A 15705-nucleotide genomic window follows, 5' to 3' on the forward strand; every position below is an offset into this window, starting at 1 on the left:
TGTTCACTTTGGCACAACTAGAAAGAGGTAAGTAGTCCACAAAGGAAGAAGCTTCTTCCTCAAGCTGCCAGTGGCAGGAAGCAACCTGCCCTCACTCGGCTTGAAGTCCACCCAGAAGACAATCTAGTAAGGATGGAAATACCCCAGGTGAGTGGCTTCAATGGGAAAACATGAGAAAATACGCTCACCCTCTGACCAACTCTTTCTGTCTATGACACTGCAATTTGCAAAGGCCCTAGCATCCAAATGGCAGCCATCAGCAATAAGAGAGGCTGGTACCCAGAAGTCGCCCCTATTTGCTGCTCAGTCCACAGTGCCTCAGTTCTCATTTCCAGCATACTGATGAGTCTCTTGATTGTTATTAGTTAATTCAGTACCAACAGTGGGAAAACTCAGTGATATTTCAGAGGGGAATACCAAATGAACTTGAGCTGAACCATCACATGATCCCAAGGAGTGTGACGACGTGGGAATGAAACAATGGAGGCTCCTGCCAGCACTGAGGGCAGACAGAGCATGGAATTCAGTGTGGTTAATTCTCCAGGAGAGATTTCACAAGGGCCCAAATCCTCCAAAGCATGAAAATCACACGGGCTCTTACCAAAGAGGAAGTCAGATACAATGCAGGGAAGGGCTTGGGAGCACTGGCTGGCTGCCCGGGCCCCTGGATAAGTTGGTTTGTGTGGCCATACCAGCAAAGACACGCAAATACAGCACCAGCAAGGTAGGGTTGGGGGAGCTGAAACCCCGAAAACAATGAGCATAACAGCAGCTGTCAGGGGAGGTGCTTCTTGGTAGGACTGTTGTAGAAAGGAGGGTCAAGAAGGAACAAGGAGCTTCCCTAATCCAACCAATTCCAGCCAAGACCAAAACCTGTTTCTACCTATAGAAGATCCCCTGGAGGAGGGCCCAGCAACCCCTCCAGTATTCTTGCCTGGAGAATAGCATGGACAGAGGAGCCTGGCGGGCTACAGTCCATGGGGTCACAAAGAGTGAGACATGACTAAAGCGACTTAGCACAGCCCGGTACACCTATCAGTAATTACTGACCACCTCCTCAAAGGCCAGCAGTAGATGGCAGTTTGGGTAAATGCCAATGAAATAGGACACCTGCCCTGGAGAAACCTATTGTCTGGTTGGGAATGCAAAATAGCTCTCACAATAGCGTCATCCTTGGGACTCCCTTGATGGTCCAGTGGTTAAGACTCTGCGCTTCCAGTGCAGGGAATGTCTTGATCCCTGGTCAGGGAACTAAGATCCCACATGCCAAGCAGCCAAAAAATAAATAAATAAAAGTAAAGAACAAAAATAAAATATCATCCTTGGAAGATTATGTGCCTGTCAAAATCCAGACCCATGCCTTGTCCCTGTGCTTAACGCCAGCATCCATCAGATTAGTGGGTGTTTGATTATATTGGAGAAGAGCTAAACTCAAAATCAAGGTATATGGACAAAAAATAAGAGCTAAGTCAAGAAAACATTCGGGGTAGATATTGGTGGCCAATCAAGTCTTCCCAGAAAGTGTGGAAAGACAGAGGAATGTGATAGAGAAAAGAGGACATTCCTGAAATACACACGTGAAGACACAACATAAGACATTAGCATCTTATGCGTTGATAAACTTTTTCTTAATGTGTGGTCCATAGACGACCACAGTGGATTTTGGCCCCAGCAACTGAATTTAGATCTCTGTAGAGTGGAGCCCAGGAGTCCGAATCTCTAATAAGCACCCAGGCTCTCTTGTGCTGTGCTGAGTTGTTCAGTCATGTCTGACTCTGTGCAACCCCACGGACTGTAGCCCGCCAGGCTCCTCTGTCCATGGGATTCTCCAGGCAAGAATACTGGAGTGGGTTGCCATGCCTTCCTCAGGGGATCTTCCCAACCCAGGGATAGAACCCAGGCCTCCCGCATTGCAGGCAGATTCTTTACCATCTGAGCCTCCAGGGAAGCCTCCCCAGGCTCTCTTAATGTGCATCAAAATTCAGAACCACTGACTGAGGGATCTCAGACTGAAACACATACTCTCCCTTTAAAGACAGAAAGAGAAGTAGGGAAGGAAGGAAGGCTGAAAGAACTGTTTGGGACCAGAAAACATCTATCCGCTAGGATTTTATATAACCTGCCACAGCAGACAAAGTAGTTTCAACCCTGGTTTTGTGATTGACACGATCTCCAGGCTAGTTGACTTTGCTCTCTGCTTCCTGAATCTGTCCTCTCTGTGAGTCTTAAAACCACATACAGACTATGCTGCTAATAAAGCATACTGCAGCTCTCCTTACCTGAAGTGAGACAGCCATATCGTATACAGCATGAAGTCCAAGACACTCATCCTTGGGCTTTTCAAGCATTTCATGCTTCTGCTCCCTCATCCCTCCCCTTCTCCTTGGGAATCAGAGCATCCTGGAATATAGCACCAAAAATATCCGATTCCACATGGAACCTAGGCAGGACCCGCTTCAGACTCTCCTAGTCTTCAGACCTACACCAGCCACACCCTGGAGTCAGGCAGACCTGGGTTTATGATCACAACTGTATCACTTATGAGCTATGTGATCTATGCAAGTAACTTCTAAGAAGTTACTTCTTTACCAGAAAAAAAAAAAAAAAGAGAAGAAGAGCAATCTGATGGGCTTGCCATGAGGATGAAGATGACAGGGATAAAGTAATCACCACAGCACCTGGACAATGAAGATTCCAGGTGTTCACTGGATGTGAACTGAATACCCACCCCCCCCTTTCTCCTATATCCAATCTTGTCCTGTTCGGGGGTCCTCTTGCACGGCTCACACGGGACAGTCTCAGCTCCTGAGTTTCTGTTACACTTGCCACCCATGTGTCAAAAACATAGGTTTAGAGACTGAATGTGAGAGAAGCACAATTACTCCAATCAAAATTAAACGAAACTCTGAGCATACTCGGGTTCCTTGGTGGCTCAGACAGTAAAGAATCTGCCTACAATGCAGGAGACCAGGGTTCGATCCCTGGGTGGGCAAGATACCCTGGAGAAGGGAATGCAACCCACTCAGTATTCTTGCCTGGAGAATTCCACGGACAGAGGAGTCTGGCAGGCTACAGTCCGTGGGATCACAAAGAGTTGGACATTACTGAGCATCTAACACTTTCACTAACACTTCGAGTGTACTAACGAATTATCTTTTCATATACACTTTAAGATGATTCATTGGATTGGGTATCTTTGCATAGTATTTTCACTTCTAGATTTCTCCATTTTTTTAAATAGAAGTTTAATATATTTATATTATCATAGATTACATAAGGGCTTCCCAGGTGGCACTGCTGCTGCTGCTAAGTCGCTTCAGTCTTGTCCAACTCTGTGCGACCCCATAGACGGCAGCCCACCAGGCTCCGCCATCCCTGGGATTCTCCAGGCAAGAACACTGGAGTGGGTAGGCATTTCCTTCTCCAATGCTCAGGTGGCACTAGTGGTTAAAAAAAACAAAAAACAAAACTGCCTGCCAAGGTAAGAGACATAGGAGATGTGGGTTCTATACCTGGGTGGGAAAGATCTCCTGGAGTAGGAAATGGCAACCTACTCCAGTATTGTTGCCTGGAGAATTCCATGGACAGACACTACAGTCCATGGGGTCACAAAGAGTCAGACACACAAAGAGTTGCTTAACTAACACACCAGTATACTTGCCTGGGAAATCCCATGGACAGAGGAGCCTGGTGGGCTACAGTCCATGGGGTGGCAAAGAGTCGAACTTGCCTGAAGTGATTTAGGACACAGGCACAGACCCACCTGCCGTGCGAAGCACTGTGCAGAAGTATCTCATTTAATTCTCACAGCAGCCCTACCAGAGAAGGACCATAATTCTGTGCAGAGGAAACTGAGGCTTAAGAAATTTAAGTACCTTAGCCAGGGTCACACACTAGTAAGCAACTATTAGAGATCTCAAAATTGCTCAATAACCAATTGCATTGATGATGCTTGTCTTCTTTTAACTTCAAGTATAGAGGCTGTGGTTTAATTGCTTTTAACTTCCAATGAAGCTCCCTGTGGCTCTCCAAGCAGAAGATAAACAGTAGGACAGGTGTTACTTTAAGAGAGGGATGGGAGTTGTAACCCGAAGCCTCCTCCAGCCTTAAGCCCAAGAAGTCTGGGAGGCTGCGCAGGAGCCGGTGCGCGTCTGTAAACTCCCGCGGGTCTGGCACGTCTCTTTCTTCCAAAGTTGGAGCTCTCCTTGGTGGGAGGGGGCGGGGAGGAGGGGAGGCCAGTGACGTCACACGCGAGCGGGGATAAAGCTCCCGGGTCGCGGTCCAGCGAGGACACTGCCCCGGGAGCGGAGTGGGCTGTGCCGCTCGGGGACACTCGCTGCGGCCCCGCCCGACGAGCAAGGCAGTGCCAGGAGGCACCATGCCCCAAAACGTGGTCCTGCCTGGGCCGGCGCCCTGGGGCTTCAGGCTCTCGGGGGGCTTAGACTTCAACCAGCCTTTGGTCATCACCAGGGTAGGTGTTTTCCGTCCTTCAGCTGCAAGTCGGGGACTCTGGCGTGCCGCGGGCCCCCTCGGGAGAGGAGCGCGGCCAGTGAGCCACTGGGGTGTGGTGGGTGGGTCCTGGCTTCGGGTTCACAGGTCGAGGGACTGCAGCATCTCGGCGAAGAAAGTTCGGAGGATGCGGAGCGGCTTAGAGAACTAACCACGTCCGTCCTAGCGGTCTCTTTCAGCAGCCTCTTGGCCTCCCGCAGTTTTCCGAGGAGGGATGAACTGGCTGCGTGGTTTCCCTGCGAGGTGGGCTGCCTTCTCGCCCTCGACGCCAGGTTTCCTTTCGGTAACAAACGCGAGGTGGGGATCAGAAAAGCGGAGACAGTAGTGGTGGTTTGCTGGAGAGAGACGCGCGTCTGAACGCTTTCCTTGTCTGGATGAAAACTTCAGGGCGCTGTTCGCAGGGCACCACCTGGGCTGGCCAAGTTGGAATCTATCATATCAGCCCAGACAGGGAAAAAGTTACTAATTTGTATTACTAGATTTCCAGGCATTTTGAGTAAATACTTTCCAAAGCTGGGACTTGGCTTAGAAATCATCACCTATAACTCAAACTACAAAGAAAACGTGTCAGATAGCTTCCTTCACCTGATGAGAGCCATCATTCAGACTAGTAACTCTGAAGATAATACCTCATTATCGAAGTCAAGCTTTCCGTAAACTTATTATTTTCTAAAGTATTGTCCAATTAAGAAAAAAGAAAATGAAAAAATTCAGCATCTGTCCTGTCAGTAAATTTCTAGTTGGTCTAGTTGATTTTTTTCTAACATCGTCTTAACAGAAAATTATTATTTCAATTATCACATATAAATATATATATATTAAACCTAATTTTAAAACATAAACTTTCAGCACGTTTATATCTTTACTATGCTTTATTTTCTTCCTTACTGCTCATACTATATTTTATAAATGTATACTTTATAATCTGACATACTCACAGACTTTGAACAAAGAATTCTAAATTCTGTTCTACTTATGGGTTTGAAGAACCAATGGCTTTTAAAAATATCTCAAAACATACAAATGCATGGAACATTTCAAGCTTTGTTTTACATTTTTTGAAAACATAAACACATCTGACATGTGTTTTCATATGGACATAAGAACTTAACATACTCCCAAAATGTTCCTAAGTAAATTAGGCAGAAAATGGTTCAATGATCTGGGCCAAGCAGTGCCTTTTATGGATTTACCAAAGGAAACAATTTCCATTATCTCTACAGAGAAATATTTTTTAAAGTTTCTGAAGTATAGTTTTCATTTGTTTATATTAAATGAAATAAGCTTTTGAATCCTAACAAATCCCATTTATATTATAAATCCTAACAAATCATATTATAGTAAATCTTAGGGAGACAACTTTGTCACAAAAATCCTTTCAGTGATTTATAAAAGAAGTATCTTGCCATTACTGTGTAACATATCAATATGATTAATCTTATGCTTGAAATGTTGAGTTGTTGACTTTATAAACAATGTTTATTTCAAAGCAGAACTTAACATTTTGCACTTGACTGCAGGAGCTATCAGTAAATATATTTGATATATTGACAACTATTATTTGGGAAGCCAGTTCTGTTTGAATTTTTAACTCATCATTAATTTGTGTCACTCACAGTGACACTTGGTTCAATAACACTGCCTATGAACACATGATTATTTCATTTGACTACAGATTTTCTCTTCAATTAATTTAACTCAAGGACAGCAGGTACCACCGCAATGCTTTATTTTCATCCACTTAATTCATTTCATCCACTTAATTGACCTACAACCTCTTCTTACATCACACCTTGTACCACAGTTGTTTGAATACATCTGTATCCCAGATTGCACGCTCCCTGCTTAGGGCAACAACCAGCAGATTTAGGGGGCTACTGAATGCCAAGCACAGTGTCTAGTACCTCTTATATTACAGAATAAAAGTAGACACAATATGAGTGATTAAATCATTCACTTTTGAGATAACTTTATAAATTTATCCTAATTGGTGTACCTTTTATTATTCTAATAGGTGTACACTTTATTATCCAAGTGTACCCAAAGCCATTCACATAGTAGATTCTTGTTCAATAAATGAAAACATAGTCACTTGAACTTTTTTGACTTAATGAACACCTAATTGAGAGTACTTCCACTGAAATTATTAGAATACTAAAAATCATTTGGGAAAAAGACTAAAAGATATGAACATACTTATCAGTATTATAATTAGGTGGCAGAATAATTGTATTAATTTCATAGTTTTTATACTGTGTTAAAAGGTAGTGGATGAAGTTGTGTGTGCATTAGTATACTTTTGCCTGTCATGCCCTCTTCTAAGCCTTTCATACCCACTAACTCACTTGAATCTCACAATAATCCTATCAGAGTAATAGCACTAGTAATATCCTTTTCTGCAGAGGAAGGGAGTGAGGCTTCAAGAGATTTATAACCTGCTGATGACCACAAATGGTGGGACTGACTTTGATGCAGGTCGACTTGCTTCCAAAGCCTGCATCCTCCAAACACATGAAAGATTCTGCTTATTGTACAGATATTTCCAAAGAGGTATTTTGTGCCATCCAACTCATCACCAGGTCCTATTGATGCTAACTCTTCCAGATCTACCACTTTCCTCTTTTTCTTCCACTGTCCTCACTCAAGATTTCATAAGTTGAAACCTAGCTGTTGTCTCCCTTCTCAATTCACCATGCATGGTTGATTCTATCTTTCCCATTTTTAAAAGTCCTTCAGTGGCATCGCCAGTTTATAGAGAATAAAAGGTGTGGTTATTAGCATGACATTCATGGCTTTCACCCTCTCTCTCACCTCAAGTGTCCAACTTCATTTCCTCCCTCTCTCTCTCTCCTTTCTTCCTCTCACTCCATAAATATGTAGTGGGGCCCATACTCTGGACCGCTTACGATTTCTCTAACATGGCTTTGCTCTTGCTATCATTTTTCTCCAGAATGCTCTTCCCCACCCATTGCACCATCCTCTGTGCCTCTGGAAACGCATTCAAATATCCCTCCTCCAGCCTGATTCTGGTAGCCGTCATTTCATCCACTTAATTACTGTAGCTCTTGACTTACATATCCTTACATTATTCCTTGTACCATGGTTGTTTGAATACACCTGTATCCAACAGGTTGCATGCCCCCCTCTTGGCAACCACCAGCAAATTTGGGGCGGGGGGAGCGGGCTCTTCAGTGCTAAGCATTGTCTAGTACCTCATATGTGTTACAGAATAAAAATAGACACAATATGAGTCATTAAATTGTTCACTCTTGAGATAACTTTATTTTCCTAGTAGGTGCAAGTTGTGTTCTCAGAAATATCCCACAGTAAATAGAAAGGAAAACTTTATTGTTCATTGATTTGTTTTATGTAAGTTCTTAAGCATACAAAGAATTAAAACACCAGTGCCTGTACTGAACACCAGAATAAGTCCCATGAATGAGATATGGTCCTCAAGGCAATCAGTCAATTTTTAACCTACAAGCAATGCCTTCCCTTCCCTTCCTCACACTCTACAAAAGCAGATGATAGCAATGCTACTTAGACAGTGGTCCTCTGCTCCACCCTCTGCTGGGGAGCTCAGTTTACAAAGTAACTCTCTCCATCAGTTGAAATTACAATTCACAAAATTAGGACAATGGGTCCCCACCCAATAATTGTTTATCATCCAATTAATCAGCCAGGTAAAACTCTGTGTCATAAAAAACATTAGAAGTAAGATAAATCAGGGCTTTCCTGATGGCTCAGATGATAAATAAAATACCAGACAATCTCAAAAAAATTTTCGAGCAATTGGTTTTGATCCGATTTGTAGGAAACTAGTTTCTAGGCAAGGGTGCTCTTTACTTGGTGCAGTGTGAATTTAAGTTGCAAATGTTTAGCGTGGGGGAGGGCATTGTTACTGCAAACATTATATACAGCTGGCCTAGGTATTTCACAGAAGTTTAAGGTTCACATCTCTAAGTGAGCAGTTTTTCTTTTTCTGGCAAAAGTTTCTAAGGAATCTCTCTCTGTCTTAAATGTTTGGACCACCCAGAAGGTGGATCTATTATCACAGCCAAGTTACAGACAGTTTGTTTTCACAAATGGTCCAGTTTGGAATAAAGCACAGACTTCTTTTGTGTACATGATGTAAAACGACTGTATACATCTCCTGCCAGTATGTCCCTTCCCACTCACTCCCTCTTCCCTCCTTTGTATACCGAGCACACCCAGGATTGAGATCACTGTGACTGAGAATGCTGTATATGGACCCGGGTACCAACACAGAAAACGTTAGGTTTTAACACGGGATAGTACTTTAATATAAACTATATAATTTGAACTCTTAGAAAGAAATGTTTACAGTTGAATGCGGTCTTGTGCTGCGTAGCCCTTGGTATCCTTGAGGAATTGTTTCCAGGACTCCACCGCTCTTTCTCCCCAATTCCCATCGCCCCTCAAGGATACTAAAACCCCAGGATGATCAAGTTTTTTATATAAAATAGTATTTGCACATAACCTAGGTACATCCTCCTGTATACTTTAAATCATCTCTAGGTTACTTATAATACCTAACGCGATGTAAATACTTTGTAAGTAGTTGCCAGCCTGTGGCAAATTCAGGTTTTGTTTTTTGGAACTTTTTGGAATTCTTTTTCAAAGATTTTCAACCCTTGGTTGGTTGAATCCTAGATGCAGAACCCATGGATTCGGAGAAGTGACTGTATTTAATTTTGTTCTAACAGAGATGTGTCTACATCTAAGCACTAAGTTCATCTGTTCCTGACATTCATACATCCCGCAAGTATCTATCAGGTGCAGAATGTATTGTTTGTGTAAAGCCCTGTGGGGGATACAGTTATAACTTAATGAGTTTCTACCCCTCTGAGAAGTTCATGTATCAGAAGAGACATGTACCCAAACTACCATGATACAACTTGTCCAGGATTCCATGAAAGAAGTATGACCAAAGAGATAGGAGGAGTCAGAGAAGAGAGTACCTGCAGGAGTGGCATTGTGGGATAGTGGAGGAGCTTGAGCTACAGAGTTAGACAGACTCGTGAGGAATTTCAAATTTTCACTGGATATGGACCCTAAGCACATTTCTTATACTTTCTGAGTATTCATTTTCTTATCTTAAAAAAGACAAAGACCAATAGTATAACAATGCTATAATATATAATACAATTATATATTATATATAATACAATTATAATAATTATATAATATATAATAGTATAACACAGTTCTCAAACGTGACTGCACATTAAACTCATTCAGATAACTTTTGAAAATATCCATGACCAGTTGCTACTTGCAGAGATTCTGATTGAACTAGAAATGTAGATTGCAGCCAGATGCTGTGGAGGGCTTTCAGGCATTGGAGTTTATTTGTAGGCAGTGGAGAACAACTGGACAACAGGATTTCTCACTATTTAGATCCACACCCCTTCAGTATACACTTGTCTTCCTCCATAACTGTTCCAGTCATTTTTGTTCTTAACACAAAAATCCCATCAGGGCCAAGGACTTCCTTCATGTCTCCCACAGTTAACAGGAGCTTATAGATGGTTTACCTGTGATTTAAATTAGTTTGTTTGTTTTTTTTCCAAACAGACCCAAGTAATATATTGATGTGAAAAATAGGAGTCATCTTAAGGACTTGTTAAAAGCACAGATTCCCTAGTTCCTCTGCTAGAGCTTCTGCTTCGTGATTCTAGGCTTCTGGATTGGACTGGAATCTTTATGTTGAGCAAAGACCCCCCCCTCCCCCCCCCAGTGATTCTTCTAATCAGACAAGTTTGAAACCATGTGTTCAGTGACTGGCGGCAGTACTGTTTCCAATGATCTCTTGAATGCTTTTGACTTTTGAGACACTAACAAAACTGAATAATAATCCATTGAAAACCTCTTTGCCTCATTTTACCTCTCTCTCCTCCTAGTTTGGGAAAACGTTAAACTATAAGCAGTAATATAAATGAAATGCAAAGTAATAATATAAAGTGACGCTGGGAAATAATAGATTCTTGTGATTAAACAGATCATTTAACTTCCGAAAACCAGTGACCAGGTGACCGATTTAGTGGTAACTTGCTGATCACTAGCCTCACTGAACTTGAGACCCAGGAAGAAGGGAAGATCCTGTTTTTTCCTTCTCTCTTGTCTATCCTTCGACATACTTTTTTTCTTTCTTATCAGCTCTCATCTTGGAGGTCCCAAAAATCAATGTCCAGGTTGAATGCAAAGTCAGACTCTGGTTCCGACATCACTATGAGCCACCTTACCTATGTGACTTAATGAAACCGCTGGTGACACAGCTCCCACCTTAATGAGAAGCCATAGGTTCCTTAGTCACTTTACCTCCTCCGGTGGAAAAAAAGCAGCCTCCTTTGTCCAGCCTGTCTTAGAGCTGTAATGATAGAGTTATTAGAAAGAGTTTTTTAAATGTAATATTTGGGGTAAGTATAAGATAATTATTAACTTCCATATTAACATTGCTAATTACATTTACTAATGCATGTGTACTAAGTCACTTCAGTCATATCTGACTCTGTGCGACCCCATGGACTGCAGCCCACCAGGCTCCTCTGTCCATGGGATTCTCCAGACAGGAATACTGGAGTGCATTGCCATGCCCTCCTCCGGGGATCATCCCTCCCCAGGGATCGAACCCTCGTCTCCTGCAGCTCCTGCACTGCAGGCTGATTCTTTACTGAGCCACTGGAGAAGCCCACGTTTAGTAATATTCAGTATCAGCACACCAGATGTCTCTGTTTAAAATGTATATAGACAGATATATACCAACCCTACCCTCAGATGTTTACACTCACTGGAACCAGAGTTAAGAAATAATGTTAGGATTTTCTAAACCAATATTGAGTATTATATGTAAACCAAATTTAAGTATATTAGAAAAGCTAGGTGAGTCTTTAAAAGCAAACACATTGAGCCATGCTTTCTCATGTTTTAACTCAAAGAAAAGCATTCTGGTCTTAGAAGTTTAAAAATAGACTGTACTGATTTTGATGAACTATAGCTACAGAAAATTAAAAGTTTGAGGTTATTTTTATCTCTACAAGCCACACTGGGGATGGAAACTCTTATTCTTCTAACAGTTGTGTTCTGGGAGAATTTCTAAATGGAAAAATGGCATGCCTCCCAAAAGTTGAGATGTAATAATCTCCAGTTGTCTTCACCCAGGCCCCATTATCTGTCCCTACTGGAAAATAATCATGATTGCTACAGTGAGATGATCAGAGGCATGAACTGAGTACAATAAACATTTTATTGATGAGACTGAAGATCTAGGATGCATGAGAATTTGCTATTTTCTTTTTATGAATATAAATTTATATGAATTATTCATTTATACAGGGCTTCCCTCATAGCTCAGTTGGTAAAGAATCGGCCTCCAATGCAGGATACCCTGGTTCAATTCCTGGGTTGGAAAGATCCGCTGGAGAAGGGAAAGGCTACCTACTCCGGTATTCTCGGGCTTCCCTTATAGCTCAGCTGGGAAAGAATCCTCCTGCAATGTGGGAGACCTGGGTTCAATCCCTGGGTTGGGACAATCCCCTGGAGAAGGGAAAAGCTACCTACTCCAGTATTCTGGGCTGGAGAATTCCATGGACTGTATAGTCCATGGGATTGCAAAGAGTCGGACATGACTGAGTGACTTTCACTTCACTTCATTCAATTATGTGAATCTTGGATCTCTCTTAGAGCCATGAAGTTAAATTAAATCAATGATTAGATGAAGCAAGTGGAGAAAAAATGACTTAATGACAGATCGTCAGTTAAACATTAGGAATGATCTAATTTATTCCTGGAGCAATTTGAGGTTTAAGTAAAGTTCCACATATTATCCAGGCTTCCTGCATAGCTCAGCTGGTAAAGAATCTGCCTGCAAAGCTGGTGACCTGGGTTTGATTCCTGGGTAGGGAAAACACCTGGAAAAGGAAATGGCAACCCACTCTAGTATTATTGCTTGGAGAATCCCATGGACAGAAGAGCCTGGCAGGCTACAGTCCATAAGGTCACAAGAGTCGGACATGACTCAGTGCTATCTTTCTTTTCTTTCTTTCCACATGTTATCCTGCTCTAACCAGTGGGAACTTGCAAAAGGAGCAATAACAGATTGACATTAATAGCTGTCATCTTTGGGTATGTGAGGACTAGTTCTTTTTGTTTCATAAGCTCTGATTAAATGTCCATTTCATTCATCTTTCAAGTAATTATTCATCAATTCGGAACACTGAGTATACATTGGGAAGCATTAGGAGTATACATAGTATTGTAGATATCCTCAAGAACTTGAGGGTGGGAAGACACAATACAAGAGTAAATAAACATGCAAGTACAAGTTGTTCATAAAGGGAAAGAATGGGGTGTCACAGTGGATAACGATGGAGAGGGGCTGGAGACACTCTCCAGAGGTCTGGGGAGGTCTCTTCATGATGTTTAAGCCTAAACCAAAAGGATGAGAAGGAGCAACAGGGTGACAAGCATGTGGAGCATTTCAGAAAGAAAGAACAGTGCGTGAGAGCCCAGAGAGGGTGCAAGCTTGGCCTATCCGAGGAGCTCAAAGGAAATCTGACTGGCTGTAGGGCAGTGGATGAAGAGGAGCAGGACGTTGTGAGATCACACTAGCGAAGTAGCTCAGTGACACCAAGTGAGGACTATTAGTTGTCGGTTGGATTTACCCAGAAAAGTCAGAAGTGGGTATAGCAATCAAAACAATCATTATACTTGCTCCTTGGAAGAATAGCTATGGCAGTGTAATCAGTGGTACAGTTTAATTGAAAGCTGCCATCTTGTTAGTTGTTTTCTCCTTATTCCATCTAGTCTTCATTTATGGAGAAGAGACTGTAAGTGGATACAAACTTCTCTTGTGTCTGTAGTTCCCAGGGGTTCTAGACTCTCACTGTTTAACTCATACTTGGCCTTTAGCAATTTGTTCACAGTTTTAGCTAAATTCTTCTCAACGGCTCGTACACTTGGCCCCATCTTCCTTCGTGCTCTGGTACAAGTAAACCCGTGCTTACATCTCGTCTTTCCTTGGAGACTCCCATCTTTCCTTAGATTCCAAGCTAGTTTGTTGCCCTGCAACTTCAGTTCTCTGAAGAGTCTGTGAAAAGATTTTTGCATATTATCTGGCTTCTTGTTAATACAAGAGTGATTCTCTTTCCAGCTTTCTATATCCCATCCAAGTGCATTTTAGGGATGCTAAAGCTGTTTTAATTCAAATATAAAAGCACCCCAAATATATTAATAGTAAAGTTATATTCCCAAATAGAGAGTTGGGGTTGACCAAAGACTCTAAGAAAGCAAATTTTTATTTAAAGCAAAAATATGATTCAAACTGGGAGTCATGGAAGATGTTTTCAAAGAGAATCAGAAATGTCATGATGGAGAAAATGTGGTTACTAAGAAATAGAATTATCTCCCATAACAGGAAAATAGAATACAATTGGCCAATTAAGAGTTAAGCGAGATATAATATTTTCTGCAGGGGACTTCCCAGGTGGCTCAGTGGTAAAGAATCCACCTGCCAATGCAGGATCTGCAGGAGACTCAGGTTTGATTCCTGGGTCTGGAAGATCCCCTGGAGGAGGAAATGGCAACCTACTCCAGTATTCTTGCCTGGGAAACCCCATGGGTAGAGGAGCCTAGCGGGCTGCAGTCCATGGGGTCACAAAGAGTTAGACAGGACTGTGCAGCTGAGCACAATATTTCCTGCCCAGTGAAGCATTCAGAATGTTACCAAGGTGAAGTACAAATGTCAGGCACAAAACTCAAGATGCCACAGGGTGTGGATTTTTAGCTATGCGGTGATTTCTTCCAGATCACTCCAGGAAGCAAGGCGGCAGCTGCCAACCTGTGTCCTGGAGATGTCATCCTGGCTATTGATGGCTTCGGGACAGAGTCCATGACTCATGCTGATGCACAGGACAGGATTAAGGCAGCAGGACACCAGCTCTGTCTCAAAATTGACAGGTGATCTTTAATTAATGGTGGTAAAATTTGATCTGTTTTGCAGGAGAACCTGAACCAGAATGATAAATGACTTCATCCTCCCAGTCAGGAAGGCTATTGCAGGACCCAGAATCTTAACTGGCTTTTTTGTATGTTGGCCACTTTGGTCTGTCCTTCACTGAAGTCAATCTGGTAGCTGTTAACAAAGAATTTCTAAAAAGAATTCTCTGGAATGTCAGAATAATGAAAGAGGCTAAAATAATTTTTTTTTCCTTCACTAACCCAGTTGGACAACCGAGAAAATAGTACTGGCCACATAAACACTGAACAGCATGTCTAGCTACACTGCTGTTCTAAACATGGTAGAGAATGGAATGAAATTTCCAAAAAGAATCTCCTGCTTGCCAAAATGTGATCCTATTAAAATCTGGTTGCTAGTGTCCTATATGCTGTTTTCTGTTTTGTACTGAATGCAGCCCAGGAGAGTCTCACAAGGTATGAGAGGACATGGGCATATAAGGGTTTTTAGACCATGAGACATTTCTGATCAAAAACAATATTAGGAAATTGAACCTGATCTTTTGCCATCAGACCCGAGATCTGGAACTGAATTGTGAAAAGAATGATTTGTTGCCCTGATTAGCATGTGTGTTTATCCTGCTGCTGTTGTATCCACAGTTTTCCCTGCTGTGGTCCAGAGGACACAGTCCATCAGCCAGTCTGCCATTTCATGGGGTGAAACTGACTCTGTCCCTGTCTCTGCATCACCTGTGTTCCTGCCAAGCACATAGTTCTGTAGAAGCCACACGACCCCGAGTAGATACATGAGAAGAGTTGGATGGAGCTCATTTCCTTGATGCCAGCAGCAAATCCACCTGGCACATCATTCACTGCCTCCTGTAGTGCCCTACATAGGACAGGAGAGAGGTTGAGGAGATCCAGGGGGATTGCCCTGTGGTCATCTGCAGGGCAGGTTGCCAGGATCTCCCTCTCCTGTATGCTTCCCTCATGCACGGCAGACTCACTTTCTCCAGAAACTCTACAGTGTCCTTGTCTTAGTTCAAGTTGCTACAATCGAATAACATAGACTGGTTGGCTCAAGCAACAAATATTTATTTCTCACAGTTATGGAGGCTGGAAATTCAACATCAGGGAGCCAGCATGGTTGGATTTTTGGGGTTCACAAATGCAGGAAATTAAAGTGTATTAAAACTAGAAGTCCCATTAGAATTTGGGTTT

The 15705-nt window shown here is 42.4% G+C and overlaps 1 protein-coding gene across 3 annotated transcripts in view; it reads left to right on the plus strand.

Annotated features, from left to right (window-relative positions):
• Window positions 1–4285: 4285 nt before the first annotated feature.
• Window positions 4286–15705, plus strand: part of PDLIM3 (PDZ and LIM domain 3) — a 30744-nt gene continuing 19324 nt past the window's right edge. For 2 of the 3 annotated variants that reach the window (XM_020889913.2, XM_020889915.2), the window contains exons 1-2: window positions 4287–4471; window positions 14336–14487. In XM_020889913.2, coding sequence (XP_020745572.1) covers window positions 4379–4471; window positions 14336–14487 — 245 coding nt within the window. In that variant the 5' untranslated portion in view covers window positions 4287–4378. Of the gene's footprint in view, window positions 4472–14335; window positions 14488–15705 lie in introns of all 3 variants that reach the window. The other variant, XM_020889914.2, reaches the window with a different exon arrangement.

Source organism: Odocoileus virginianus, chromosome 32 (assembly GCF_023699985.2).
Source record: "Odocoileus virginianus isolate 20LAN1187 ecotype Illinois chromosome 32, Ovbor_1.2, whole genome shotgun sequence".
NCBI classification, from domain to species: domain Eukaryota; kingdom Metazoa; phylum Chordata; class Mammalia; order Artiodactyla; family Cervidae; genus Odocoileus; species Odocoileus virginianus.